Source organism: Castor canadensis, chromosome 8 (genome assembly GCF_047511655.1).
Source record: "Castor canadensis chromosome 8, mCasCan1.hap1v2, whole genome shotgun sequence".
Lineage (NCBI taxonomy): Eukaryota > Metazoa > Chordata > Mammalia > Rodentia > Castoridae > Castor > Castor canadensis.
Genome location: NC_133393.1, coordinates 37,416,888 through 37,444,747, shown reverse-complemented (window position 1 = coordinate 37,444,747; position 27,860 = coordinate 37,416,888). Strand labels below are relative to the sequence as shown.

General features: G+C 36.9%; 1 protein-coding gene across 2 annotated transcripts; it reads right to left on the bottom strand.

Annotated features, from left to right (window-relative positions):
* Positions 1-145: 145 nt before the first annotated feature.
* On the bottom strand, positions 146-27,860 carry Dek (DEK proto-oncogene). Of its 2 annotated transcripts, none has more exons than XM_020180064.2 (11): positions 27,701-27,860; positions 27,144-27,304; positions 24,007-24,108; positions 23,647-23,756; positions 21,532-21,626; positions 20,700-20,820; positions 14,968-15,156; positions 4,640-4,778; positions 4,207-4,355; positions 2,199-2,267; positions 146-1,629 (listed from the first exon to the last, which is right to left on the bottom strand). In XM_020180064.2, the coding sequence occupies exons 2-11, from the start codon at positions 27,289-27,291 to the stop codon at positions 1,618-1,620; spliced, it is 1,134 nt and encodes a 377-aa protein (XP_020035653.1). In that variant the 5' UTR covers positions 27,292-27,304; positions 27,701-27,860; the 3' UTR covers positions 146-1,617. The 2 variants fall into 2 exon arrangements, with proteins under 2 accessions (XP_020035653.1, XP_020035662.1); XM_020180073.2 differs by having other exon boundaries at positions 4,640-4,775.

Here is a 27,860-nt window from a genome sequence, read left to right as displayed (position 1 = left end):
ATCTCACCCCCTTAAATTGAATGCTAACTCTTAATCTTGGAGATCACTTCAAAAAGTTATTACTAAAGAGTACTATATGAAAATCATAGGATATGGGGAGAAGTGATACATAAGCCTGCAATAAATACAAGACTTAAAAACACCATTGATTTTTTTTTTTTATTGACAAGACTTATAAGAACAAATTAGATACTTAAAATCAAAGGCCAATTTTTAGGTTTAATTGCTTATTCCATTCATTCTTACCAAGTATACTTTTATCAAGAAACACCAGTTAACACTCAACATACCATTTTTATATACTTCTGTCCTATGATGCAAAGATTTTTAAACACTCATTTGGTACATCAAAAATCTAATTGTCATAAGCAGCATATTTTATTTTAAAATTCAGAGATAGGTTATTTAATAAACTGACTTAGAGACAGTCAATTTAAAAGACAAAATTTAGGCTTTCAAATTCAGGGGTGGTCCATATATTTGATCACCTAGAATCCTGATTGGCCAAAATTTAAAACCCTACAGTCCTGATTCTACAAATACATTAAATTTCTTTAATGTTAAAAATAGGTATACATCGCTCATTAGAAATACCCACTATTGCTCACACATTTATCATAATTATGAAGGAAGGCGGCCGAGTTTCTTGTAAATACCAGCATTTTAAATGGTCAAAAGCAGTTAATAAAAATCACTTCACTTACTAGAAACCAAATGTGCTTAATCCCACCCTTTCCCAAAGTTTTGAAGTTCTGATGTGTTGATTTTTGGTCTGTCCTCAATATAAAATGTATATAGATACTTCTGCAGTTAACACTAAAACTACAAATTGATGACACTTTCAGGGCGAAGCAGAACTAGACAGTTCCTCAGTGTTCCCATCACTGAACTCTGACTTTCACTGCTCTGTCATACTGCCTGGCTGAACACTGACATTTCATAGTTTACAAGTGGAAAGATACCTACCTACATGAGTTTAAAAATTGATCTGCACAAAAGAAATAAAAAAATTATATACAACAAATTGGTTTTTGAAAAATACAAAAATAATATCTGTCACTTCTGTCATGCTGACAATTCGACATATATATACATGCAGGAGAAATTCCAATTCAGTCATCTGGACAGGTAGCTCGTGTAACTTAATATGACACACACACTGCCACTAAGTTGTCACATGGACAGAATAGAGCTGTATTCAAAATATTTCATATACTAAATACTGCAATAATCTCTGCAGGTATAAATGCCGGTTGTAATAGCTTTTCTACTTGATTAAAAGTATGTCTTATGCAAGCTAGTATTAAGTGCACTAAAACCCACAACAGTTCAAGAATCTATGACCTTATATAAAGAAATCCAAAATGTACAAAATACAACTATAAAAGCAAGGGACAATTATTGCCATGCAAGATTTTAAACTAAAAACTGCATAGAAATGCAATTTAAAAATGCCAAACTCAATTATATGTAACACTCCAGATAAAAAGGTCAGCAGTAAGTTCTACCAACACAACATTTAACAAAGATTTAGAAAAGGAAATACATTCTCTTTGCTGGTATAATGGTATAAATCAGATCTTCAAATCTATGGGAACAAATCATCTGTCCTCTATCTCAAGAAATTAGCTGTAATGAAAAAGAAACAACATTTTACCATATACAACATATTAAGTACACATAAATCAGAAAACCTTATTACATTTTTTCTCATCTGTTTTACTATGACCTTGGGAAATCAACCGGGGCTAATGAAAACCCAACATGCTACTGTGACTCTTCCCTCGTCCTGGACTGCCAGACAGAAACTTGCCTTCAAGTTGCTAAACACCTCTGAGCTGCCCAGGTACCACATGCACTATAAATTTTTTTTTTTTTTTTTGAGGTACATTGAATTCAGGGCCTATACCCTGAGCTACTCCACCAGCCCTTTTTTTGTGAAGGGTGTTTTTGAGATAGGGTCTCAGGAACTATTTGCCCAAGCTGGCTTCGAACCATGATCCTCCTGAGTAGTCACATTATAGGCGTGAGCCACCAGCACGCAGCTTTGAATTCTTATTTTAGATGTTCAAATGTTATTAGATATATTTTCCCATTTATTTTGAGGATCAAATGTGATATTCAGTGACATGAGTACTTTGGCATACATAATTTACTATTTACAAAATGATCAAATTAGGAAGACGGCAATGTTTTACCTCTTTTACAGTTGTTTTAATGAAATCTTTTCGCTCAGTTAAATCATAAGCAGGATAATTTTCATATACCTATAGTGAAAAGGAAACATTTAAAAATCCAGTAATATTCTAACTTCGACTTAAGAGAAAATGTGTGCTATACACAAATAGCTTTGTATACATTCTAGCAATACTCTGGGTGACCATACAGACTCATACTTGCAGATGAACACTTTTATTAACACTGCATACAAAGCAGAAATTCAACTACCATGCAAACAATTTTCAGTGCTTTATAAATTGGCAGTGGGACTGAATTAATACAGATGATTAACAGCTAAAGACTAGTTAGGTGGACTAACATCTTTACACTGGCAGGTTATTTGTGGAGTATCTTTTTTTTTTTTTTTTAGAGATAACCTCTTACTTTCTTATCTATAACACCATCCTATACTTCTAGAATTCCACTCTAAATTTCCCTCTCTTCAATTGCTGCTTGACTTCAAGTCCTGAGACTCATGCTTACAGTGTATAAGCACACTGCATTGGCTTAACTCATACCATAGTTTGGGGTCAGCATATTTTCTGTAAAGAGCCACATAGTACACAGTTTTTTTGTTACAACTACTCAACTGTGCAACTAGTGACTGACTCCATTTTCACTTCAAAGCCTTCCTGCGGTCCCTAGTCTCCTGGTCAGGTTCTCCTTCCATTCTTGTCATTGGCAGTTTGACCTCCTTATTCAAGTATCCCTTGCTTTCAGCCAAGAAGCCAAGTTCTTCAACTTTTTGACCTACCACTGCCACCTCCCCCTTCAGTTGTATCTACATTCATCAATGGTTTTTGTGCTCCCCTGGCCCTCTTATGTTTTCTCATCAACTTCAAGCTGCTTGAAACATAAAATTTAACTCATTCATGTTCCTCATTACTGCTTTTATCACTTCTCGAACTTGCTTTTATATGATCATTTTCTATTACCAAGTCTTAACAGAAAGGTCAAGTCCTTCTCCCCTGATCTCTCCATGTTGATAATAATCCCTTTTAAAAATATTACAAATATGTAACCACAGAAATCCCTCAAATGGACAGAACTAATCTCCTGCCCCCATCCCTCTCCCCTCAGAAGGAAATCAGTGAGTGACCACTTTGGTGCATGATCTTCCAAGAAACAGACCTAGAAATGGAATTGCTAGATGAAAAGGCATATGCAACTTAAATTCTAAGACACTACCTAATTGTCCTCCAAAGATGTTACCACTTAAGGCATAAGTTTCCTTACATTCTTGCTAACAATGAAATCTGTCCATCTTTAATTTTTTTCGATCTAATAAGCAAAAATATTATCTTTCAATTTCTGTCTCCCTGATTAGTAGAGCCGGTTGGATGTGTCTTCTAGTTCTTCTATGAATTGTCTTTCTATATCACTCGTCTCCTAAGTTAATTAATTACCTTTTCTACCTTGGTGCCTACCCCCTTCTTGAGACGTCTGGCTCATAGCAACACTCCCTCCTGCCTTTCTTCTGTCTCTACAATTTCTTATATTTTATAGAAATTATTTCTCAAAGGGTCTTCAGGATTCTGTTTCTGCCTTTCTCACCCATTATCATCTTCTCTTGGCTACCTTATCTATATTCCTGGTTTTAACTCCCAACCATACCCTGTCCAGATTTCTCTCCTAAACTGGACAATCACAATGTCCACAATTTTACTTATTTGGTTATTCCCAGCATTCCATCTCATGTTAAAAAAACATCTTTTCTTCTAAGATATTCTTTCCGTTGTATTCTCTGTGATTAATGCTACCTAAGTTCTTATACCTCAATGGAACAAACTTTGATCAGGTTCTTATTTCTGACTTGAATTACAGCAAGTCAGAAACTCATGACTATTTAGTTCAGTAAGAGTGGCTGGCATACAGTAGTTTAATAAATTTTTATTCAATGAATCAAAGTACAAAAGGATATAGTTTCAAATTAAGAAAGTGAAAAATTTTTGAGTAAAGTAGAATGATCTAAGTATTAGTAATTACCTCTTTGCAAATCTGCTTCATTGTGACTTCTTCCAAGTTAGCATTGGCCAATAATTTCTTTACTGTTTCCTTTAATTCATCATCTGTAGGTGGTTTCTTCAATTTTTTTATTAAAGGCTCATCATCTGAGCTATCTTCAGATTCACTTTCTAAAAGTAACATCAATTATGAATAACTTTTTTACAAAGTAAATCTTTAAGATAGGAATTGTATAAGCTTTCATTAATCTTGGACTCCTCAGGTTATAAATCACAATGTAAATTATAATGTATAAATCACCTATGAAATATGCATTGAAAATTGTCAACTTTGAAAGGTTTTTAAAAGCTGTCACCTCTCTTTTACCCAATGTTCTTTGCAGTCTACTGTCTTCTACACATTTAAACACACGTTTTATCTTTAAAGTTGGTGGGTGATGTCACTTCTACCTTACCTTTTTTGGAACTGTTTTGATTCTTCTTGGTTGTGCTGCTGTCTGCCTTCTTCACGTTAGCACTTTTTACAGACTTCTTACTTTTCGAAGTAGCTTTCTGTTTAGGTTTTTCTCTTTTAGAGGTCTTTTTTGGTGGCTGCTGGACAGGAAAGGAAAGAAAATATACTGATGAGAAGATTCACTGCTATCTCTCAACTTTTCTTATGCCTGTCAATATTAGAGAAAATTAACAGACTAGCACAATTTAAAAATTACTAATTATCAGATGTAGTGCATGCCTATAATCCCAACTACTTGGAAGGTGGAGATGGGGAGGATCTCGGTTTGAGGCCAGCTGGAACAAAAACTTGGTAAGACCCCATCTCAATCAACAAGGCCAGCATGGTGATACACTTCTGTAATCCCACCTATGAGGGAAGCATAGGTAGGAGGATTGAGGCTGGCCCTGGGCAAAAAGGTGAGACCATCTCTGAAAAGTAAACTAGAGCAAAAAAGGGCTGGGGTGCGGCTCAAGTGATACAGCAAATGCTAGCAAGTATGAGGCAGAGTTCAAACCCTGCTACGGCCAAAACTTAAAAAAAGAACACAACTAATTATCAAGTTTGAGACATGACTAATACACTCTAATCTGGAGTAGTGGAGGGAAGAGAACCTAAAATATATACTATTACCATCTCTTATTTTCCCTCTAGCCCAACTAGAATCGAAGTTCCATGAAGAGCGGCTTCAGTCCCTCACGTTCACTGATGTACCCCTCACTCCTCAAATAGTGCTTGGTACACAAAAGTTGCTGAAAACCTATCTGTGAGTATCTGAGGAAACTAAGGCTCAGTGAGGTCATCAGTCACGTTAGCTGATAACCAAGACTCAAGTACAGATCTGACCCCAGCCCGTGTGTTCTTAAACACTAACCCAGAGACAATTCAACAAAAGCAAAATGCATACAGATGGAGATTGAAACAAGTAAGTTATAATTACTTTGTCCACCATAGTCTCTGCAATTAGGAAGCACTAATTCTTCACTTAACTAGCATTCCCAAAGGGCAAGCATTCTGTATCATTTCAAACTGCCAATAATGGCATAAAGTTGCACTAAACACTTTATACTCTTGATTTCTAAGGCACACCTCAATAAGCCAGCCTTTTTGGAAGCTATGTCCCCAGTCCCTTTTTTAGTTATTTTTCAGATAGGGTCTTGAGTTATTTTGCCTGGGCTGGCCTGGATCATCGTCCTCCTATTTCTGCTTCCCACTTAGTTGGAATGACAGGCACACACAACCATCTCCAACTTTTTGTTGAGATGGAGTCTCGCTAACTTTTTCTCCTAGCTGGCCTTGAATGGAGCTCATCCTGTTCTCCACCTCCAAAGTAGCTGAGATTATAAACATGAGGCACTGCACTCAGCCCTTTTTGTTACAGGCTCTACCTGTATAGCCCAGGCTGGCCTTCAACTTGTAATCCATCTGCCTCAGTGCCTAGAAAGCTGGAATTATAGGCATGCACCATTCCCAGCTTAACCTTTTTTTTTTTTTTAAAGGACAAACATTGTGATGAACCTACCCTTCAGATTGAAGTCTATAGAAAAATTTGTTCCAAAAGTTAGATGGGTGCAAAGTAGAGTTCACTGGATTCTACTATTTGTCTTTCTTTTTGCTATAATACAATCACTGTGCATATCTGTCATATGCTTAGTATCCCCATGCCCTAACTACCTCAATAAAATACTTGTGGCTAGGCACTAGCTAACCCATCTAGTTTGGCTTCTACTAAAAAAGGAATTTAAGAAGTATCAAGGGGTTGACATGCTTCTAAAAAAAAGTATGTGAGCTTTAGCATGAATGTTTGCTATTTAAGGGGTATTTCACTTCCTTATTCTGATGTTCAAGATACCAGGTTGATACAGCAATGGTTTTACTAGTTTTCTATGACCAATTTAAATTAAGTTTTAAGTTTATTAGGTGCCCTTCTATTTTACATGAACAGCACTGGGCTCTGCAAGTATCTGTTGATACATTTAGTACATAGAATAACATAATCGCTATTAATTATCACTCTTTAATGAAAGGCCAGGAAAATATGGAACGTCTTTTTATACTTAATGTCTTCTAGAAAGAATATTGTCCTACAGCTCTTTTTAAGCAGACTAGTAGTCTACTGTCTTAGTAACAAATTTCTATATGGTTGCAAACACTGCACAAGCACTAGAGTAAGATACATCACGTTCAGTGTGGGCTCTTGAGACAAGCTGTCTGCTTTCAAATTCCAGCCTCAGTATCTCTCTGATACCTACTCTTATCATTTACAAAATAAGGGAAATAGTACGTATGGTTTTATGGAAAGTGAATAGTAAACCCACGAACAAGGGAAAGTACTTTTAAAGATGCCTGAAACATCGCAAATATTCAATATTAGCTATTATTATTGAGTATTTCTTTTGTAGTGGAAATTCCTTCATTGTGCAAATGCAACTTATCCCTAATAACGTTAAGTTTACTAAGTATTCTTTAAAAGCAGGGCAGATATATGAAAATGGAAATTATAAAAGCACCGAGAAAGCTTGCCAATCATGCGCAAGGCCCTTTATTCAATCCTCAGCACCACAAAAAATTAAAAGCACTGAGACAGACCAACACCTGTATCAACTAACCATGACACGTGATGCTTAGTTCATCACATTATAGTAGAAATGTCCTTAACCCACAATAACTTTTTTTTTGTCATACAGAGATTTGAACTCAGGGCCTTGCACTTACTAGGCAGGTACCCTACCACTTGAGTCATGGCCCCTAGCCCTTTTGGCTGTAGTTATTTTTTAGGTAGGGTCTCAAATTCTTGCCTGGGGCCAGCCTCATACTGTGGTCCTCTTATCTCGAGTCTCTCCATAGCTGCCATGACTGGCACACTATCAACTATGGTTTATTGACTAAGATGTGGTCTCACCAAGATTTTGCCTGGGCTGGCCTTGAACTACAATCCTCCTGATCTCTACTTCCCAAGTAGCTGGGATTACAGTAGTGAGCCATTTTGCATAGCCTACAAGATATCTTATTTATACTGAATTTCACTTATCTTTGGTAACCACTTACAAATTTTTTCTGTGGCAAACTCAGGTAGAAAGTATTTGTTTTAGATTGATTAGTGATGACTAGGAAAAGTGAAAGCTCAGCAGTAAAAACAACTAAACTACTAAGGGCTGTCATCTTGGGCAAAGTTAAGATAGCCAACCTCACATCCTGTGCTTTAGCTCTGCCAGTGTTAAGAATCACTTTACCCTCCCCGAAGGTAAGTTATTATGGTATTGGTAACATTGGAAAGTGGGGAACTCAAATATGTCCCGGACATACTTTGGTATTTGGTAATGGACAAGTTTCAGCAGCTAAGGCAAACATGGGAAGAAATCCTGGGGAGAGGTGAAAAGGCAAGTTAAACCACGCCCACTTTTACATCAACTTTCAATTCCTACTCTCATTCCTTTCCTCTACTTAAGAAAATCTTGCTCCCAATTCTAAACCCAGCTTCATAACCACTTCTCTAAACCTTCCACAATGCCACCAATTTGACTATCCGTATTCTCACAGTACCTGATCTCTAATTCATTAATTCCCACTTTGTGGAAGGTCTTGTGAAGAAGCGAGTAACAATATGCATAGGCTTTACAACCAAACTTTCTGGTTCAAATGCTAATTCCACCACTAATTTTGCGTTCTCAAGCAAATCACTTACCCTTCTTTACGCAAGCTCCTTGTTTGTAAATACTGAGGTAACGATGGCACACTTTGTTCATTTTAACACTTTCCCTATGTTTACATTCCTCTGGCATTCAGGTACATTTTAGAATCTACTAGAAAGGATGGCTGCCTTTACAGGCACTGTAGCATTGTAGGTTCAATTAACTGTGGCCCTATCTATGCAGTTGTTTGGATGATAAAATGAGCTAATATACAAAAGGCAGCAAAGAAAACAGACATTATATATGGTTATTAAACATATATTTACAGTTATTTAATATATATATAAATAACATAGGTATTTACATGTCTTATTTCCCCACTACAGTACAAGCTTAAGAGAAGACCTGACAATTTCCATGAGAACACTGACTACCCTTATTTAGCTCTATCAGTACACAAACAGCTAGAAAAATATTTGGCTTACAGTAACCACGTGACTATATGTTCATCTCTGTTATTATTTGTAGGACATCGTTTACCTGTACTCTCAACAAGGAGGGTGGTGAAAAATGTAATTAAAAGGAAAAGAAAAAGGCACTCACATAGCTACTGCTTTCACATACAATCTCACAATCTTAAAGAAACAAAACAAAACAACAACAACAAAACCTCAAATTACTTTTCCCTTGTTATAAATGAGGGAAATATCTGAGGAGTTAAGTGAGCCAACACCTTACAGCTAATAAAAAGCAAAGACCTTCATAATTATGGCTGGTGTGTCTCCTACTATGCTTGTTGCTTAGAAGAATGACTAATGTACTATGTATTTCTTTAAGCCAGGGTTGAAACTATAAAACTAAGTTATAGTAATAAGCCAACTGACATAATATCTTATCATATTCTAAATTTTTACCCTTCAATAGTTACACTGAAATACTACTACTAAAGAATAAAAATGGCAGAAAACACAGAATGGCAACAAAGGAAACCAAACTCTCTGTCAGGACTGTCTTTTACTCTCCAATTTTGTACGAGCTCCAGGATTTTATTTCTTTTTAGCTCTTAAATTATATTTTCTTCTCTTAATCTCTGCCCCACCCTCCTACCTACTAAACTAAAGTGCCCAAAGATAAAGACCCTGTTAATGATTTCTTGATCTCTAGTACAAACCTTAGAACCAGCACTCGTTGCAATGTAATTATTACTGAATTTGAAATGGCAAGACACTAGGGAACTAAATACCTTTAAAAATCTCTTCCTATCCTGAAGTTCTACTTCATTAAAATTACCCTGATTGCTAAGGCAAAAGATGTTTCCTATTAACAGCAGTTAGCCAAATCTCTTGATTTTTAACACCACTGTCTTCTGGTACAATTTACCTGTACAAATTGTTTATTTCAGAAACAGAAGAGGAAAAGTTTAAAAAAACCCAAAAAACATTAAATCAAACCACCAGGGGTACCCTGGGAGCCTTAGAGGAATGGTTAATGTACCTTTTTCTTTTTTTGAAGCCCACAGGTGACTCCTCTACCTATACCATGTAAGATGAGAAATACATGTAGAATACAGATTTATCACTAAGCTTTTTCTGTAAACTGCCAGATAATAAATATTTTGAGCTTTGCTGGCTACAATCTTTGTTGCATATTATTTATTTATTTTTTTATAAAACAATCATTTTAAAATGGAAAAACATTTTCAAGTTGCACAAAAACAGGCTGCAAGTTGGATTTGGTATACAGGTCAGAGTTTGTTAATTCTAACATTAGAGTATGAATTATTTATTGTAGATAGAAATAGAAAAGGGAGGAACCAGATAAAGAACAGGATTAATTCCTCAATAAATGACATATAATACACACAAGTACATAGTAGAGGCTCAACAGCCTTCCATGTCTACACCAATAAATATTTATTAAATAAGCAGTACTTCTTCCCAGGTAGACTGTCAGCTTCTGGTAGAGAGGACATGTCTCATTTTTTCTTCCCTTTTAGCGAAATGGTCAGGCATAGAATAAGATAATCACTTTCAATGAATGAGAGGATAAATCCATTCCCAAAGGTTGTATTAAGTCATGCAGCAAAGTCTGACTTCAACCTGCATTATTCTTGCTTCATTTCTCCTTGCCCACTTCTGTGGCACATGACTGAGCACAAACAAGTCTCTGTCAACAGAACCTTGCCTTTCCTGCTCCCTATCTTTGTTCACAGATCCAATTTTCCTTTCCATTCCCAAGGTCTACCTGAATTGGTACTTCTTCTAGTCTCCACTAAGCCTTCTCTCAACAGATACAGAGACTCTTCTCGAAAATGCTGTGACATCAACTATCAAGCAACACTTGGGTAGAAAATATCTTCTGTAACCCAACGACATTGAGCATAGCGCCACTTCACTCAAAAAGTGGTTAATTAGGAAATCAAGCAGTGGCCTCTTGTTTTAAGCTTGTCTCTGTTGTAGTCACAGTAAAAACACGTGGCATTATAAAGGAAAATATTGGAGGTATGCATGCTAGTTACCATCTTTGTTATTTAATCAAATAGGAGCCAAGACAGTCTTTTAATAAAATGTGGAAAAAACTAAGTAACAAGTTTGAAAGAAACAGAAAAAAAGCTAGTTTCCAAACTGTCAGAGAATTTAGTTTTACAGACTTTGGTTTGATATTTCCGAATGTCGGGCCATCAACAATGTTAGGTATTTTTGATCCATAATGTGAAACAGATAAAACTAATACCATTGATTTCAGAAAGTACAATGTACTATAATGTTTTTAAAAGATACTATAAATTTTCAAAAATTTTAAGATGATTCTCCATGTCTGATTACCATGAAGGTACAAAGTCAGAGGAATAAACAAGCACGTTTTGAAGGAAGGCAAAAAACAAAAAAACAAAAAAACAAAAAACCTTGGGAGAATAAGGCTTACCTATCTTTTATAGGCAGCAGGGCTCTTGGAAGGAGGGTCACCAAAAAAAAGACGCCTGTCACAGAGCCAGAATTCTGTCCTCACAGCAGAAAGGCTGTACTGGGTGAATAGATGAACAAAATAAAAATTAGCTTAAAGTACACTACTCTTTTAACAACTTGGCTGAGAAAACTCAGAATGCCAAGTGAAAAGAATGTGCAAGTCTAGTTATTTCACAAAAGATTATGACAGCAAGTTTAAATCTAAGTGGATTTTATTATAGTGATTTTTCAACTTTGCCTTCCAACAAAAGGTTTACATAATTTATTTAGTTTTATAATTCCTCTGGACAAAGTATAAGATGAAATGGCTTAGTTTTTTAAAACATAATTAAGGACTAACAAAACTTCCCTGTTCACCCTCCTGCCACTACCAAATAATTCCTCAAATGGTCCAAACAATTTACCACAGTTGGGATTACAAGCATGCACAGCCATGCCTGGCTTGTTCTTTGAGATAGGGTCTGGGTAACTTTTTTGCCATGGCTGGCCTTGAAAATTACCCTCCTGCCTCAGCCTTGAGTGATAGGATTAAACGTTTATGTTTCCATCCCCATAAGTGTCCTTATTTAATTCTAAGGAAAAAAAGGATTACAAAACTGTGCATAGCACAAAAGCACAGGAAAAGAGAACCTCACACAAATGCATTAGCAACCATCTGCTAATATGCTAAATCCTCCATCTATTTTTTAAAAAAACTTGCCAATTCTGTTAACTAGATTTCAGTTAAAAATAATAAACTTACATATAAATTAAGCATCCTACTCTTCATAGCTAAAGGTAAAATATGTAAAGTAGGACAGCAATAAATAATATGTAAACTCATATAACTCACCAAAAGACAATTATAATTGGAACTGGATTTCTGCATAAAACTTCTGCTTTTAACAATGTAATACAGATTACCTTTGGACTACACATTATAGTTCAGTGCCCTCAATTTACAGAGGAAATTGGTACAGGTAAAAATAATCTAATTTCTTACGAGCTGAGAGTCTAAAAGAGAACAAGAAGCTTATCCTAGTGGAGAGTCTTTTTATTTATGAAAGAAGAATTTCAGGAAATGAACAGAAACTATTAAGTTAGTAATTATCTACAAAAATTCTACAAGCAGGGCTGGAAAAGTGGCTTAAATGATAGAATGCCTGCCAAGCAAGCAGGAGCCCTGAGTTCCAGTACTACACCCCCAAATAAATAAACAAAACAAAATTTGAAAATTACAAGCAACTTTTCTCTTCACGGTCTTTTAGAAAAGACATCTTTTCATAGTAATGACTAAAAACACCTCCATTATGAAGTCCCTAATATGGTTGCCACCTGAGTCTTCATAAAATAGAATAAGAAAAACAATGTCACCATGGAAATACAGTTCCTCCTGTTAGAACTTAACCTTTCAAAGGCAGAGCCTTTCACAGAAACTAAATCAGCAATAAAATTTTAGAGGACAATCCTAAATTTAAGGGGTTTTCAAAGCAGTAAGAATGCCAAGTCTTGTTAGAAATTTACCAGGGGGAAAGAAAAGATTTCTCAGTCTATATTTTATTAGTTTTATATCTTACAAGTCTGGCAGGACCATCCCAAACAGGAAAAATCTAATAAAATATGATGTACTTTTATACTGTATGACTGTATATACTTAATGTCTACAAGTTTTTTTTGTTTTCTTTTCCCCTCATAGATTTCCATCATTTGACCTGAGTGTACCACGACAGACCTTAGTTTATGGCCCAGTAAAAAGTACAGCTTTGACTTATAGTGGGACAGTTCTACATGTGATCATTATCCGAGAACCAATATGGTTATAAATCAGATGACATCTGTATACACAGAGTTTAATGAACTCTTAGAACGATGGGACAACAATGTGAAAAATGTAAAAGGAGTATAAAATATCCTCTTAACCTGTACCTTGGCAATAGCAGATAGATTTAGGAATTTTACACATAATAAAGGCTATATTCATTATAATAGAGCAGAAATTAAGACTTACACAGTCCATGTACCAGGCATGCACTAAGTATTTCCAATAAAGTCATTTAATATGATCCCCATTCTACTAATGGCAATTGAAGAGTTTAAATAATTTGCACAGTTACGGAATGATAATCCAAGGGAGAGCGGGATTTTGAGCACAGTTTCCAAAGCCCATGCTTTGTCTGAAGAAAAAAACCAAATGCTTATGTTTCATGCTTTAACTCTGCCTTAAAAAGAGTTTAGGATATAGAGAACAGTACATGGTAGATAACCAAAGACATGAAGAATAGAATTACTTTAAAACTGTTACATTGTATATGGACATATGTACAAATGTTTTCCTCTCAGATGTCCAATCCACTAAAACCTTAGTTGCTCAGATTACTCATCTTCCTTAACACCAAAACATAGTAAAATATTTATGAAGCACTTGCAAGACTTGTAACTGTCTTTCTTAAATTATAAAACATTTCATGTTGTTTTTTGGAAGTCTATAAAATCTGACACTAAAACAAGTCTGAATTCTAAATACCCCAACAAATATACAAACTAAATACATACACATATAATGAGCATTTACTACACCTTTAATCCCTCTAATTTTGTGGTGCTCAGCTGGAAACAATCCCTTTCCCAGGGGGATATATGGCAGTGTCTACAAACATTTTTGGTTATTGTAACTGGGCACTGGGGTGGCCCCCACAATAAAGAATTTATCTAGCCCTAAATGTCAAGCCAGCAGTAATAAAGTCCCTAAAGAAGATGGGAGAGGACATGGTTTATAAAAGAAAGATAGCAAAACAAAAATTAAAATACTGTGTACCAAAACATCCTTCACAACAAGAACTCATGTTCTGTACCTGCTCCCCAGATCTGCTTGACTGAGGTATACATCAAAACTTAAATATTCTAATTGTTTTACCAGTTCTCCTTCCAGAAATTCACTTTGAAAGCTAAGTATTTTCAACATTTTACAAATACTCCCAAAGAGAAAATGACAGGCATTCCTAACTGATATAAAATTTATTCACTGATCAAATAAACTTCAAATGCTGTTATTCTCATTAAATAATCCCCAACAGGTTGGGGAAAAAAGGTCCTGAAACTCCTTTTTTGCAAGAAAGAGAAACAGTTCAAGTCAATTGTAAAATACTAATATACAGTGAAAAAAAATCTCTAAGAACCTGCTTATGTGTTCCTGTTCAGCATGTATATTTCCTGCTTCCTTTCCTTTACCTGCTCTAGACTTGAAGGTTCAATTCAAGGCCCACTTTCAAATCTAGGTCACACAACTTCACTGTTTTCTAAATTTTTTTTTAAAGGTTTTAGTAATATATAATAGTTTTACAGGAGGTGTCGTGATCGTGACATTTCCATTTATGTGCACAATGTACCCTGGCTTGGTTCATCCCCTCCATTATTCTCCCTCTTCCCTTTCCCCTTAATATGACTTCAACAGGTTTCAGTGTCCCATATTCATACATGTGTAGAAAATACATCAATCAAGTTCAACCTCCTTTGCCCTCTTCATTTACTCTTCCCCTCCCACTTTCCAAGTTTTATTCTTTGGAACAATAAAACTATACATGCTCCTTAAGGGAAAGAAAGTTTTATTCTTAACTATTTCCACTAATATGGAACTGTCTGTTAGCTGGACTTATATACCAAAAATATTTAACTTTCCCTACAGAAAAAAATAATTAAGAAACAGAACATTTTACCTCCTCTTCACTTTCTTTTTCTTCATCATCTGATGATTCCTCCTTATTTTTCTTTTCTTCTTCATCACTACTAGATTCATCTGACAGAATTTCAGGACATTTGGTTCGCTTTGCCTTCCTTGCCATTCCAGAACTGTTCCGTTCCTTTTTATTCCCTTTGCTAGAATTTTTTTTAGATTTTGGCAATGGCTGCATAAAAAAAATTTTAACAGTAACACCAATAAGGTATTGTCTTTCCAAGTCAATCAACTCTTACTCAACCTGTTCTCTCAAGTATTTACAAACTTAGCACTTTATTCATCTTGAATTTAATGTGTCAGGTTAACCTAAAACTGCATTACCAACGCATTACCAACGTTCTTTTATTTGTGTCTTAAGTACCTGTCAAGACTATTTGTAAAGGTTGAGTATGTATTCTAGATTCTGACATGGTGCCACAAGTCTAAAGTACATATTATGTTAAACTAACTTTATCAAGACAATACTTCAAGTCAGACATATTTTCTTTTTCTTTTTGAAATAGTCTTGCTGTATAGCCCTAATTGGCTTCAATCTTGGCAATCCCTTCTGCCTCAACCTCCTGAATGCTGAGATTGGAGCAGGTGTGAGCTACCACACATTTTTACAAGCATTAAGAATATCATTACCAGAGGAACTCTTTGCTTTTGAGGGTCCAATAATCAAAGAGGAGGAAGGAATTCACCCATTAAAAAAAAAAAAGTGATCATCAATTAGACATCGTAAATTTGTAAATGAACTATATTATCTCTGAGCTCTACTTTCAAAAATGTCAGGATGGAATTCTCACTGACATTTCTGGGCATGTTAATTATGAAACTAAGAACCACAAAATAGGTGCACTGCTATTACCCTGACATTCAATTAAACCATACTTTAAAAGCAGAGTAAATCAGGAAATGATGTGATTATAGTAGTCAAAAAAGTTAGGTTTTAAAACATGCTTTCTAGCCGGGAGCCAATGGCTCACGCCTGTCATCCTAGCTATTCAGGAGGCAGAGATATGGAGGATCGAGATTCGAAGCCAGTCCAGGAAAATAGATCACAAGACCCTATCTCAAAAAAACCCTTCACAGAAAAGGGCTGGTTGGAATGGCCATGAATTCAAAACCCAGTACTGCAAAACAAACAAACAAACAAAAAATGCTTTCTTAGGGGAGTATCTGATAAATTCTGAAATTAAAAATTACAAAATGGCCTCATATAAAGAATCTGAAAATATATAAACTAAGAAATTAGTATTATTTGCTCCTGAGTATCTTTGATACTATTGAGTATCTTTTCTATTTACCTGTCTGCTTCAACAAGCAGAAACATTAAGAAAAAAATCTATAATGTTAAAGTACAGGTTGACATCCCTAATTGAAAATGCAAAATGCTCTAAAATCCAAAACTGAGTGCTGATATAATGACTAAAGTGTAAAATTCTACATGTGGCTTCATGTGATACAAGTCATAGTCAAATGTAAGCATACTAAAAACACTGCATAAATTACTTTGCGGCTATGGGTATAAGATGCTTATGAGAACTAAATAAATTTCATGCCTAGACTTGGATCCCATCCTCAAGACATCTTATATATATCAAAGTATTCCAAAACCTCAAAAAAAAAAAAAAAAAAAAAAAAAAACAAAAACCTGCAATCTGAACATTTCTGGTTCCAAGTATTTCAAATAAGGCTAGTCAGTATATATTCAATTACATGAACTTTTGTGGTAATTTTAAACAGTATCTTTCATGAAATTAGCAGAACCACAAGTCTTTTTCTTCTAAAATAGCCAATCTTTTAGGAGTCACTGTCACCTACACAAATATTAAGAGAAAGTGCCTGCCTTGTATAATGTAGTGTTCTCAGGATAGCTATAAACAAACCGTAAGACTGCCTCTGGCTTGTCTAAACAACCCACCATTCTAAAGGCAGATGGGGAAACAGCCAATTTAGGACATTCCAGAAATTTTAAATTAATGGACCAATCAAAGACATTTCCCAAAGAGGCTTTTCTACAAAAGAATGTATCAACTATTATCAGGACCCAATTCCACTTAGAAAAACAATTTGAAAGCACTGTTTGGAGAGAAGGTAAGTTTCATTGTCCAAACTTTTATTATTCACTATATGAACTGTAGATCTCAAACATTAGAAAAATGTAGTATCTTTCAACATCGCAGCTAGGAACCAGAAAAAGGCAGCAAGGATGTCATCCATACACAGAATTAGTAATACTGGTACTGGAATGGTTACTTGATAAATCTACACAGGAGACTGCAAATATTATTGCAATTATTATCATTCAATCACATGACCAAGAAAATGCACTCCCCAAATGAGAAACTTTTAAAAGCAAAACCCACAAAGTAATGATATATAAATGCTTTTATCTATTAATCAGAATCTGTGGTCAATAGCATTTTTTTCTTTTTGGAAACAGTATCTGACTAACAAAATAATCGAGGTAATCTAATATAATAAAACACCAATAATTAAAGGTATGCTTATTTGTCTTTAAATTATTATGGAAAAAGAGTTAGCAATAAGGAGTTTACAACACTTTTCATAAATGACGGAAGCTTATGGTAGTAAGCAAAATAGCTTGAGCTTAACACTATCAGATAAGAAGTAATCATCACAAGGCTCTCCAAGTGTGGTTCATGGACTCTGGGGTACCCTGAGATCATCTCAAGAATCTATAATGTCAACTATATGTGTAGTAACGTTAGCATATTGTTTGCACTTTTCATTATGTTAAAATTTGCACTAACTGTTCAAAAGCAAAGGTGAGTAAAAGCACTGGCACCTAAGCACTACTTAAGAAATCTTAATATTAATCAACACAGCAAAATGTACTAGTAGTCATTATGTTCCTCACAACTACATACCACCAGCAGCAAAAAGCAGCAAACAAAAACCTGTTCACTTACAAATATCCTTGATGAAGGAAGAAATACTAACTGTATTAACGCTCAATCCTTGAGCACAGATGGGAAGGTGTACACACATGAAATACTTTGCCTACATATTAAAGGTAATGGTGTTCTCAAGAGAAGCATTTGTGCAATAATTTGTGTTCTGAGTTAAGCTACTTTTTCCATAGAACATTTTTATTTTTTAGGAGTACTGGAATTGAAATCAGGGCCTCATGCATGCTGACATGTGCTCCACCACTGAGTTACATCCCCAGCCCTGGAACATCATTTTTGAAAGAACAGTTATTCAGATTTTTAGATAATCGACAGACACATTCTCAAAAACAGGAAAACGGAGAGCATTTATTGCCAGCAAATTTTAGAATTTGGGGAAATTCACATCCATGGTCTTTGGAAAGACCATGAACTGGTAGCTTCCTAGTACCTAAAGATGGTGTTGGATGTGACTTGATAGATTTAATGAAATGTGTCAACATTTAGAAAATCTGAGCAATTTAGGGAGCCATTATTTTCCAAATAGTAAATGCAGGATGTTACACAACCATATGTAGGCAAAAACCCAAGTTTATTAATAGGCTTTCAGAGCTAACATCATAACTAATCTCTAAGAAACTACCAACTGTGGAGTTTTGTCAAAAAATAATATCCACAATTATTTGAAAGAACTTTTAAAATTTAGCTTTAAGTACATTCCTGTGTGAGGCTGATTTTCTTCATGTACTTCAGGCAAAATAGTACATTTTAAGAGACTGAGAAACAAAGGGGCTCACACTGTTTTCTCTTAATTAATTCAATGTGTAAAAACAAAATAATGCCACCCTTTTCACTAAGTCTTTTGAAAATAGACTTTTTGCACAATATTACTTTTACTAATGTTATTTTAAAATAAAATTCTTCATAAACCAAACCACATGGGGTCCTCAACAGTTTTTTAAAAAGGGTCATGCAAGATTATGTAAGCAACACTTCAACAGACATTTTAAGTCATTTGTTACATTAAATAATTGGGTAAACCTAATCTAAATTTAAGGAAGAGTGAGAAAATTAGAAGGCCTTTTTACTTCTGTCTGGCTCCTAGGGTACTGTTGGGGATTTTGAAAGCTCAAAACAGGAAACCTCTAAGAATCAGTTTTTTTTAATGTTACTTTTTCATAATTTTCTTCCATGATCTAGAAAATATCCAGTTCTAATATACCCCTATCTTTTCTTTTTTTTTTCCATTTTTCTTTTATTATTCATATGTGCATACAAGGCTTGGTTCATTTCTCCCCCCTGCCCCCACCCCCTCCCTTACCACCCACTCCACCCCCTCCCTCTCCCCCCCCCCAATACCCAGCAGAAACTATTTTGCCCTTCTTTCTAATTTTGTTGTAGAGAGAGTATAAGCAATAACAGGAAGGGACAAGGGTTTTTGCTGGTTGAGATAAGGATAGCTATACAGGGCATTGACTCACATTGATTTCCTGTGCGTGGGTGTTACCTTCTAGGTTAATTCTTTTTGATCTAACCTTTTCTCTAGTACCTGTTCCCCTTTTCCTATTGGCCTCAGTTGCTTTTAAGGTATCTCTTTTAGTTTCTCTGCGTTAAGGGCAACAAATGCTAGCTAGCTTTTTAGGTGTCTTACCTATCCTCACCCCTTCCTTGTGTGCTCTCGCTTTTATCATGTGCTCAGAGTCCAATCCCCTTGTTGTGTTTGCCCTTAATCTAATGTCCACATATGAGGGAGAACATACGATTTTTGGTCTTTTGGGCCAGGCTAACCTCACTCAGAATGATGTTCTCCAATTCCATCCATTTACCAGCGAATGATAACATTTCGTTCTTCTTCATGGCTGCATAGAATTCCATTGTGTATAGATACCACATTTTCTTAATCCATTCGTCAGTGGTGGGGCATCTTGGCTGTTTCCATAACTTGGCTATTGTGAATAGTGCTGCAGTAAACATGGATGTGCAGGTGCCTCTGGAGAAACCTGTGTCACAGTCTTTTGGGTATATCCCCAAGAGTGGTATTGCTGGATCAAATGGTAGATCGATGTCCGGCTTTTTAAGTAGCCTCCAAATTTTTTTCCAGAGTGGTTGTACTAGTCTACATTCCCACCAACAGTGTAAGAGGGTTCCTTTTTCCCCGCATCCTCGCCAACACCTGTTGTTGGTGGTGTTGCTGATGATGGCTATTCTAACAGGGGTGAGGTGGAATCTTAGTGTGGTTTTAATTTGCATTTCCTTTATTGCTAGAGATGGTGAGCATTTTTTCATGTGTTTTCTGGCCATTTGAATTTCTTCTTTTGAGAAAGTTCTGTTTAGTTCACGTGTCCATTTCTTTACTGGTTCATTAGTTTTGGGAGAATTTAGTTTTTTAAGTTCCCTATATATTCTGGTTATTAGTCCTTTGTCTGATCTATCTTGTCTTTCTTGTCCTGATTAGATTGTACTCCTTCCCAACCCAAGACCACATCAACTCAACCTGATTCCATTCTTCCAGGGCCTTATAGACACAAATCCTTGGAGATCTTATTTTTATTTTGTCCTACGTGACACAAAGTTACCTTTCTTAATCTTATATCCCACATATTCATGAGGGAGCATATACCTTCTATATTATTTCTATCATGGAAGTGTTGCAGTTATGTCAACTGAATGCATATTTGTTAAATGTAGATTTCATTAAATGCTAACTGCTCAATACTGCTGCTAAACAATTACATTATTGTCCCATAGAAAAGTGAGAGCGAGCAAAGGCCATTAATAACAGATGCTATTAAAACAGTAAAAACTGGTAACTCACTTTGCCAGAAGGCTTTGGATGCATTAAGAAATTCAAGATCCTTTTCACCAGTTCACTGTTTACACCTGATCTCTCCAAATCAAGAACCTCACAGATGCTTTTTAACATGGCATTTCTAAATCTGAAACAGAAAATGGGAAAAGCCAATATAAAGGCAATAACCAACAAAATTGGTATAGCTTAAGTTGTATACATTAAAAAGCAGCCAATATTTCTATGCATCTTACTCTTAAACTTGACTACTGTATAACCAATTATGATTATTAGGAAATTGAAAATGCCATTTACTGGTTAGGTTTTCAAGGCAGCTTAAGAATGAACTTCAACTAAACTCACTAGAAAAAATATTTTTAAGTATTACAGAATTCATGCACTTGATCATTCTTCTGGCTAGAAAAACTACCCAAATTCAGACTGTGACAATGTTTCCATGAAGAATTAGGTAATCACTATTATTTACATTAAATTGTAAGTTTCAAAGTAGTTTAACTGGCTTAACAAGGAAAAAGTGACTAACAGAAGACAGAAATAGGCAAGATTTTTACTACATTCCCTTCAGACCTTTCGAATTTTGAATTCTGTGAATGAGTAGCCTGTGTCTATCATTCTTCTACAAAATAAAATTTAAGAGTTTTCAATAATCTTGATGGTCATTATTTATTGGAAAATAATGTAATGAATATCCCAAGTTAATGCTATGAAGACAAGTCAAATATTGGCACCTAAAGCAAAGAATCAGCAGTATAGTGAAAATGAACAGTGTTCATTTTTAAATGTTAAAAAGTAAACAAAGTACATTCATCAATACATAGTATTTACAAAAAGAACTCACTTTTTCAACATTTCTTCCTTCTTTTTATACTGGATACTTCCTTTTTCAAATGGAAAGCCACTGAACTGACCCACATTCTTCTTTAATGAGGACACCTGAAAATGTTTCTTTTATCATTAATGCTATTTATTATTCAGCAATGTACAAAAGAAAGTTAAAGCCAATGCAAAGCTACTATCTTTATTTTCATGTCTCTAAGTTACAAGATTGGTTTATTCAACATTTATTACTAAAGGTGAAAAACGTATTTGTTACTAACATTAATATTATAAAAATTCTGTAAAATTCTATAAAAATTCTTTGAAAAGAACAGTTTCAAGTTGGGTATGATAGTACTTGTGTGTAATCCCAGCTACTAGGAAGGTAGAAGTAGGCCAACCTGGGTAAAATTAGCCACACTGTTTCAAAAACAAAATAATAAAAACAAAAACGCTGGGGGCATAGCTCCAGTGGTAGAGACTTTGCCTAGCATACTTGAAGCCCTGGGTTCATTCTTAGTTCAGGAAGGAGATAAAAGTTTGCATTTAAATGAATTTCCACCAGACACTATTTGCTATGATTGTTATATAATAATAACTAGATGCAGAAAGTTACTACTTAAAAGGAATCCTTCATAAGCAACATGAACACCAGTAATATTTCTTACTTTCCAAATCAGAAAGTAAAGGACTTCATTTTTTTGAAAAGTAAGGAGTCAATGGGGTACTTGGGAGGCAGAGATCAGAAGGGCTGCAGTTTGAGGCCAGCCCAGGCAATTAATCTGTGAGACCCTATCTCGAAAGTATCCAATACAAAAAAGGGCTGGCAGAGTGACTCAAGTGGTAGAGTGCCTGCCTAGCAAACAGGAAGCCTTGAGTTCAAACCCCAGCATCGCCCCTCATAAAAGGTGAGATTTCCAATAAGTCAACATCATTTACTAGTTATGAAACTTGTATAAACTACACTGTTGTGATGACTGAATGACATTATACATGAAAATTATGCCATGTCTTAGACATTCTATTCTAACATCAAACTTTATCTTGTCCAAAGCAGTTTCCTTAATTATGAAATACAAAGTTGTATTACAGTGTAGTAACAAATCCTTTGGAAAAGACTTGCCATCCACTTTTATCAGGTATTTGTTCAAAATGAGATACAATTATACTGAATCATTTATTCGGATGGTAAGAACATTAAAAAATAAGTTTCTTCTAATATATACACAATGATCATTAAAATTATCACAGTTTGAGCTAGGCTCCAGTGGCTCATGCCTATAATCCTAGCTACTTGGGAGGCTGAGATCAGGAGGATCACTATTTGAGGCCAGCCAGGGAAACTATTTGCAAGACCCCCATCTCAGTGGGAAAAAACTGGGTCTGGTGCATGCCTATCATCCCAGTCCCAGCAAGCAAGAAAATAGGAGGATCAAGGTCCAGGCGGGCCTGGGCAAAAAACTAGACCCTCTCTCAAAAATAACCAGAGGAAAAAGAACTGGAGGCATGGCTCAAGCAGTCCAGGTGCCTTCCTAGCAAGCGTAAAGCCCAGTACCACCCCCATCTCCTCCCCAAAAAAATCATCACTGACTGGATTTCATAATTTGAAATTTCAACTGAGTAAATTACTTTTCTTTTTTTTTTTTTGGTGGTGTTATAGGTCAAACCCAGGACCTCATGCATGCTTGAGAAGTGCCCTACTGCTGAACTTTATTTCCAGCCCCAGTTTGGGGCAAAAACAGCTACTGTAAATGAATAAAAAAAAAAAAAAAAAGCTGGATATTGGTGGCTCACACCTGTAATCCTAGTTACTCAGGTGGCAGAAATCAGGAGGATAGTGGTTTAAAGCCAACCCTGGTCAAATAGTTTGCAAGACCCTATCTCAAAAATACCACCAGAAAACAAAGAAAAAGCTACAGAAGAAAGAGCCCTGATAGTATATCCAGCTATATGAACCGTGGTAAGTTATTTTAAAAGGACGTATCTCAGCTGATGTGTCTCACTTGCTTACTGGCATAGCAAAGAAACTGAACTAGCTGATCATTAAAAATCTTTCACAGAACTAAAATTATGATTTTATTGTGAAGTATTTTATTACACAAACATGCAAATAAATGATATAAAAAAAAGATCTTACCGTGCCTGGTCTGTTGTAAAGCAATTTGTGTAGATTTCTAAGCTCATCTGTTTTCTTCTTACTCAGAAAGAAATGTATCCTCTCAATTTCACAAAGCTTCTGCCCCTTTCCTATAGAAAATACCGTAATTAAATATACATTGCTATTAATACACTTACAAAGTTAGTTTAATGGGAATTATTTTTATGACATAATTTACATGTAATATTGCCCTCATGAGGCAAATGAAGTAAAACTATATAGAAAGTTTATTACTACTTCCTAAGCACTAAACACCCCACTAGTACTAAGCTCTGGTAAGCATTCTTTTGCATACTTGGGCATGTTCCCCATAAAACGAAAGAAACAGAATAAACCTACCTTGTGCGATTGTAAATGGCTCTCTCTGTAAGGAAGACACTTGCATTGTCAATCTCTCTACTTTTTTCTTTTCCCTTTTGCCTTCCACGATGAGACTCTTTTCTAGAAATTAATTTAATTGTTTCTTAAATAAAAGCTAAAAGAATGTATTAACTTTACTGGATAAACACATAGGAAAAAAAACATCTCCCAAACCTTACTCCTCTCTTGAGTATGGAGTACTCAAGAGAGTACTCCATAGTATTTGAGTACTTGAGTAGTATTTTACTTACCTGGCAAACTAACAAGGTCCCACTTAAAAAACAGTCAGATAACAAATTTTTATCCAACTACAATTACTGTTATTAAAGGCCACTTTGTAAAAAATCATCTAGGCTCTCACTAAGCTTATTTTAAATTTCTTTTCAATTGATGCATAATTGCACATACTTACATGGTACCCTGTGATAATCCAATATGTGTATACAATGTGTAAAGAACATTTCTTTGTGTTTAGGGCTTCTCAACTTTTCTTCTAGTTCTTCATAAAATACATAATGAATTGTTTTCACTCTACTGTGCTGTAGCACATTAGGGCTTATTCCTATCCACTGTATTCTGGTACCTGTGATTTGTTAGAAGATGAGAAAAAATTCTACAAGCTTACATTTACCACTATCAACTGGCAGAGCATTATCCTGTGGTTTAAATAAATGATGCTCATAATAATAGGGCTATAAATGTTTAGTCCAGACTGGGGGTGAAAAAAACCAAAACCACTAGGAAACATGTAGTACATACTTTAAAGTTTAAAACATTAAGCTTAATTTATCTAAAATCACTTGGCTATTGATATAGTCAAATTAATTTAAAAACAAAACAAAAAAACATTGTTGGAGATCCTTTCATTTAGTTGAGTGAATGCTTATTTTGTCCAAAGCTGTACTTGATACTGACAGAATAAATAGGAGACTAAGACATGGGACATTTTTTGACATGTCTATGAGGAAAATGAGACATAAATATTACAGTGTAATGTAGAAGATAATAAAACACCTTATTAAAGAACCCTTAAAGTAAGGGCTGGGGATGTGAGCTCAATGGTATAGTGCTTGCCTAAAAGTACAGAGGTCCAGGGTTCAATCCCCAGTACTGCAAAATAAAAAATCACAAGTAAAAGTTTTGTGAGTTGAGGAGCAGTTGATTATTTTTGGACTAGGAAAAAAGGATCAAAACACTGGTGCTGACTTTGAAGAAGGGTAAGATCTGGGCGTGTAAGGATGTTCACATAAAGAATGAGTCAGGAGAAAGAGATGCCAGCAGGTATTTTCTGACAATGGCAAACAGAATGAAGGACAAACACTGTAGAGCAACCTTTATTATCACTCAATGCCCTCTCTTTTTCTGGCTTAAAACATTCACTTGCTTTTGACTGTCATCTATAAACTAGTAATTTCCCAGTCTAACTCCAGGCCAGAGCTTTCTTCTGTGAATGAGATCAAGCAATATGTGCCTGGCTACTACCTGGACAGCTACACTTCATGTCCCACAAGCATCTAAACTCAATACATCTAAAGCAGAAGGCTAATCATCTCCAAACTTGCTCACCTCTGCAAATTGTTTTTGGAAAAGTTAACACCATCTACCTAGCTGCCAAAGACTGCATGCTAGGAGTCACTAGCTGTTTTTCTCACCTTCCCCCGAAATCATTGCTGATTTTGTGTGATCTGACTCCTTATTTGACTCAGACTTCATTAATTTCACTACTGCACTTTCATGTCTCTATACTGAAAGTAAAACATTCTTGGCTAAGCAGAATTAAAAACTTGTACAGTTCTAGTTGTTTCGCAAACACCTCAAGTGAGTTTAAAAGAGTAATAATGAACCAGAGTAACTATAAAACTGTCAGGGGTGAACATTTTCACAAAAAAAAAAAAAAGAGACAATTTATTCGTCTAGAACAAAATCCAGGATTCTCAGCTGGATTGGCCAGCTGTCCAAGCATTACGGTTTGATCTGTTTATAGTACGCTTACATCGTTCCTCTAATTTTTTCTGATCAAGAAAATTCACCATCTCTGTGCAGAGAAAGCCTTAGCTAGTAGTGAGATACTGCAGCCAACTTTCAGTTGTATAGGTAACTCAAAAATAATTTGTGTTAAGTAATGATGTACATTAAAACTTAAAAGCAATGTTGTACATACATACATATATACATACACTCCCTTCTTGGGACACATATCACTTTAAACAAAAGGTATACCTTGTAATCTTAACTCAAGATTGTATTTATAAAATGCTGACTATGGACTGCTTTAAGACTTAATAAGCTGACAGTATGGAAGAGAACTTGAATTTCTTCCAAGTTGGGCTGAGCGATAGCCAGACTGGGCTATAATACCATCAAGAATGCTGAGCGTCATGGCCTGGGCTTCTAGGGGCAGTGCAGCGTGTATCCTGGACAGACGGACACGGGAGACTGCATACCGCCCAACTCCCTGGCTCAGCCTCGGGTCACAGGGCGGTTAATGGGAGGGAACGCCCTCCTTCAGAGCAGCCAGCCAGAGCTCCAAAACCGAGACAGCTGTGGCCTCGGGCCCGACTTTCTTTCATATTCACTTCTTTTATTTCTAACTACTTTCTCAAATAGCAACAGCTTTCACCGGTGTCTCCTAGAGAACGGAAACTCCTCTGAGCAGAGAGGCTCTGTGCTGAAATTCAACAAATGCATAGTTCAAGATACTCCAGCTCTTCCAGGACTCGCACTGGTACCCTCCCACATCTTAAAGTGCGTTCCCGTTAAAGACCTTGCAGTGACTTCAAAAGACAAAAGATGCACAACGAAGACGGCAGCACCATCCTGCAAAGCGCGCACCACCCGGGTTAGGAACACGGAAACTTCCCGCCCAATGGCGAGGCGAACCACGGGCGGGACTTCGGCCGAGCCCCGACGCACAACGCCACAAACACTTAAAAAAAAAAATCAGAACCCGCAAATTCCCCGCCACTGCCCAACATGCAAACGCAGATTTCACGTGCATTTGTGAAAAACCGCTCCGGCACGCAATGCCTGTGGGCGCCAAAGCGTCAACAAAGGGGCTTTCTGGGAAACTCCTGGCTGTGACAATCCCATCCCGGGGGTCGCGACTTCCTGCCCACCTTTCTCTTCCTCCTCGTCGTCGTCCTCGTCGTCGTCCTCGTCCTCCTCCTCGCTCTCCTCCCGGGGCCCGGGCATTTCGGGGTCCTTCTCCGACGCGGGCGGGGCGGGGGTTCCCTCTCCCTCCGCAGCAGGGGCCGAGGAGGACATGCTGCGGACCTACCTGCGGGCCAGCGAGGGAAGATGGACGCTTCGGTCGCCGCGGTGCCCTCGGTCCCGCAGGCAGAGGACGGGGCGGTCCCCGTGGGGAACTGGACCTCCAAGTTGTCTCCGCACGGCTCGGTCCGCAGGGGCGGCTTCCCTCCCGCCCGCCGCCCGGCCTCCCGCGCGCGCTCTGGGGATGCCCGAGGCGGGAAACCGCACCGCCCACCCGCGGGCGCGTGCGCGCGCGCCCGCCCGTCCTGCGCTGCCTCCGGCCCGGCCCGAGGCGCCGGCTGCGGCGCGTCCCCTCCCCCTGCGCCAGGCCGCCGTCCAAATGGCCGCGTCCCTCCTCCAACCCCAGTCGGCCGCAACGGGGAACACGGCTGGGCCTTCCGTTGCCCCCGCACGCAGCCCTCACCGCGGGTCCCGGCCGCCGCGAGCCTGGAACGGGAGAGCACGAAGAGACTCCGGAGGCCGACGCCGAGGAGAAGGCGCGCGGGCCGCTGTCTGGCGTGACGCTCGCGACGCGCGCTCGGCTCCCCAGAATCAACAAGATTTTCAAAATGGCGGTTCGGGAA

Bases quoted from the DNA above. Each gene is read 5' to 3' on its own strand.
- Dek (XM_020180064.2), bottom strand. From the start codon at position 27,291: ATGTCCTCCTCGGCCCCTGCTGCGGAGGGAGAGGGAACCCCCGCCCCG. The intron at 4,356-4,639 runs GTAAGGTAGAAG...TGTTACTTTTAG, and splicing joins TCAAAACAGTTCCAAAAAAG to AAAGTGAATCTGAAGATAGC. The intron at 2,268-4,206 runs GTAATTACTAAT...TTTTCACTATAG, and splicing joins TGAAGCAGATTTGCAAAGAG to GTATATGAAAATTATCCTGC.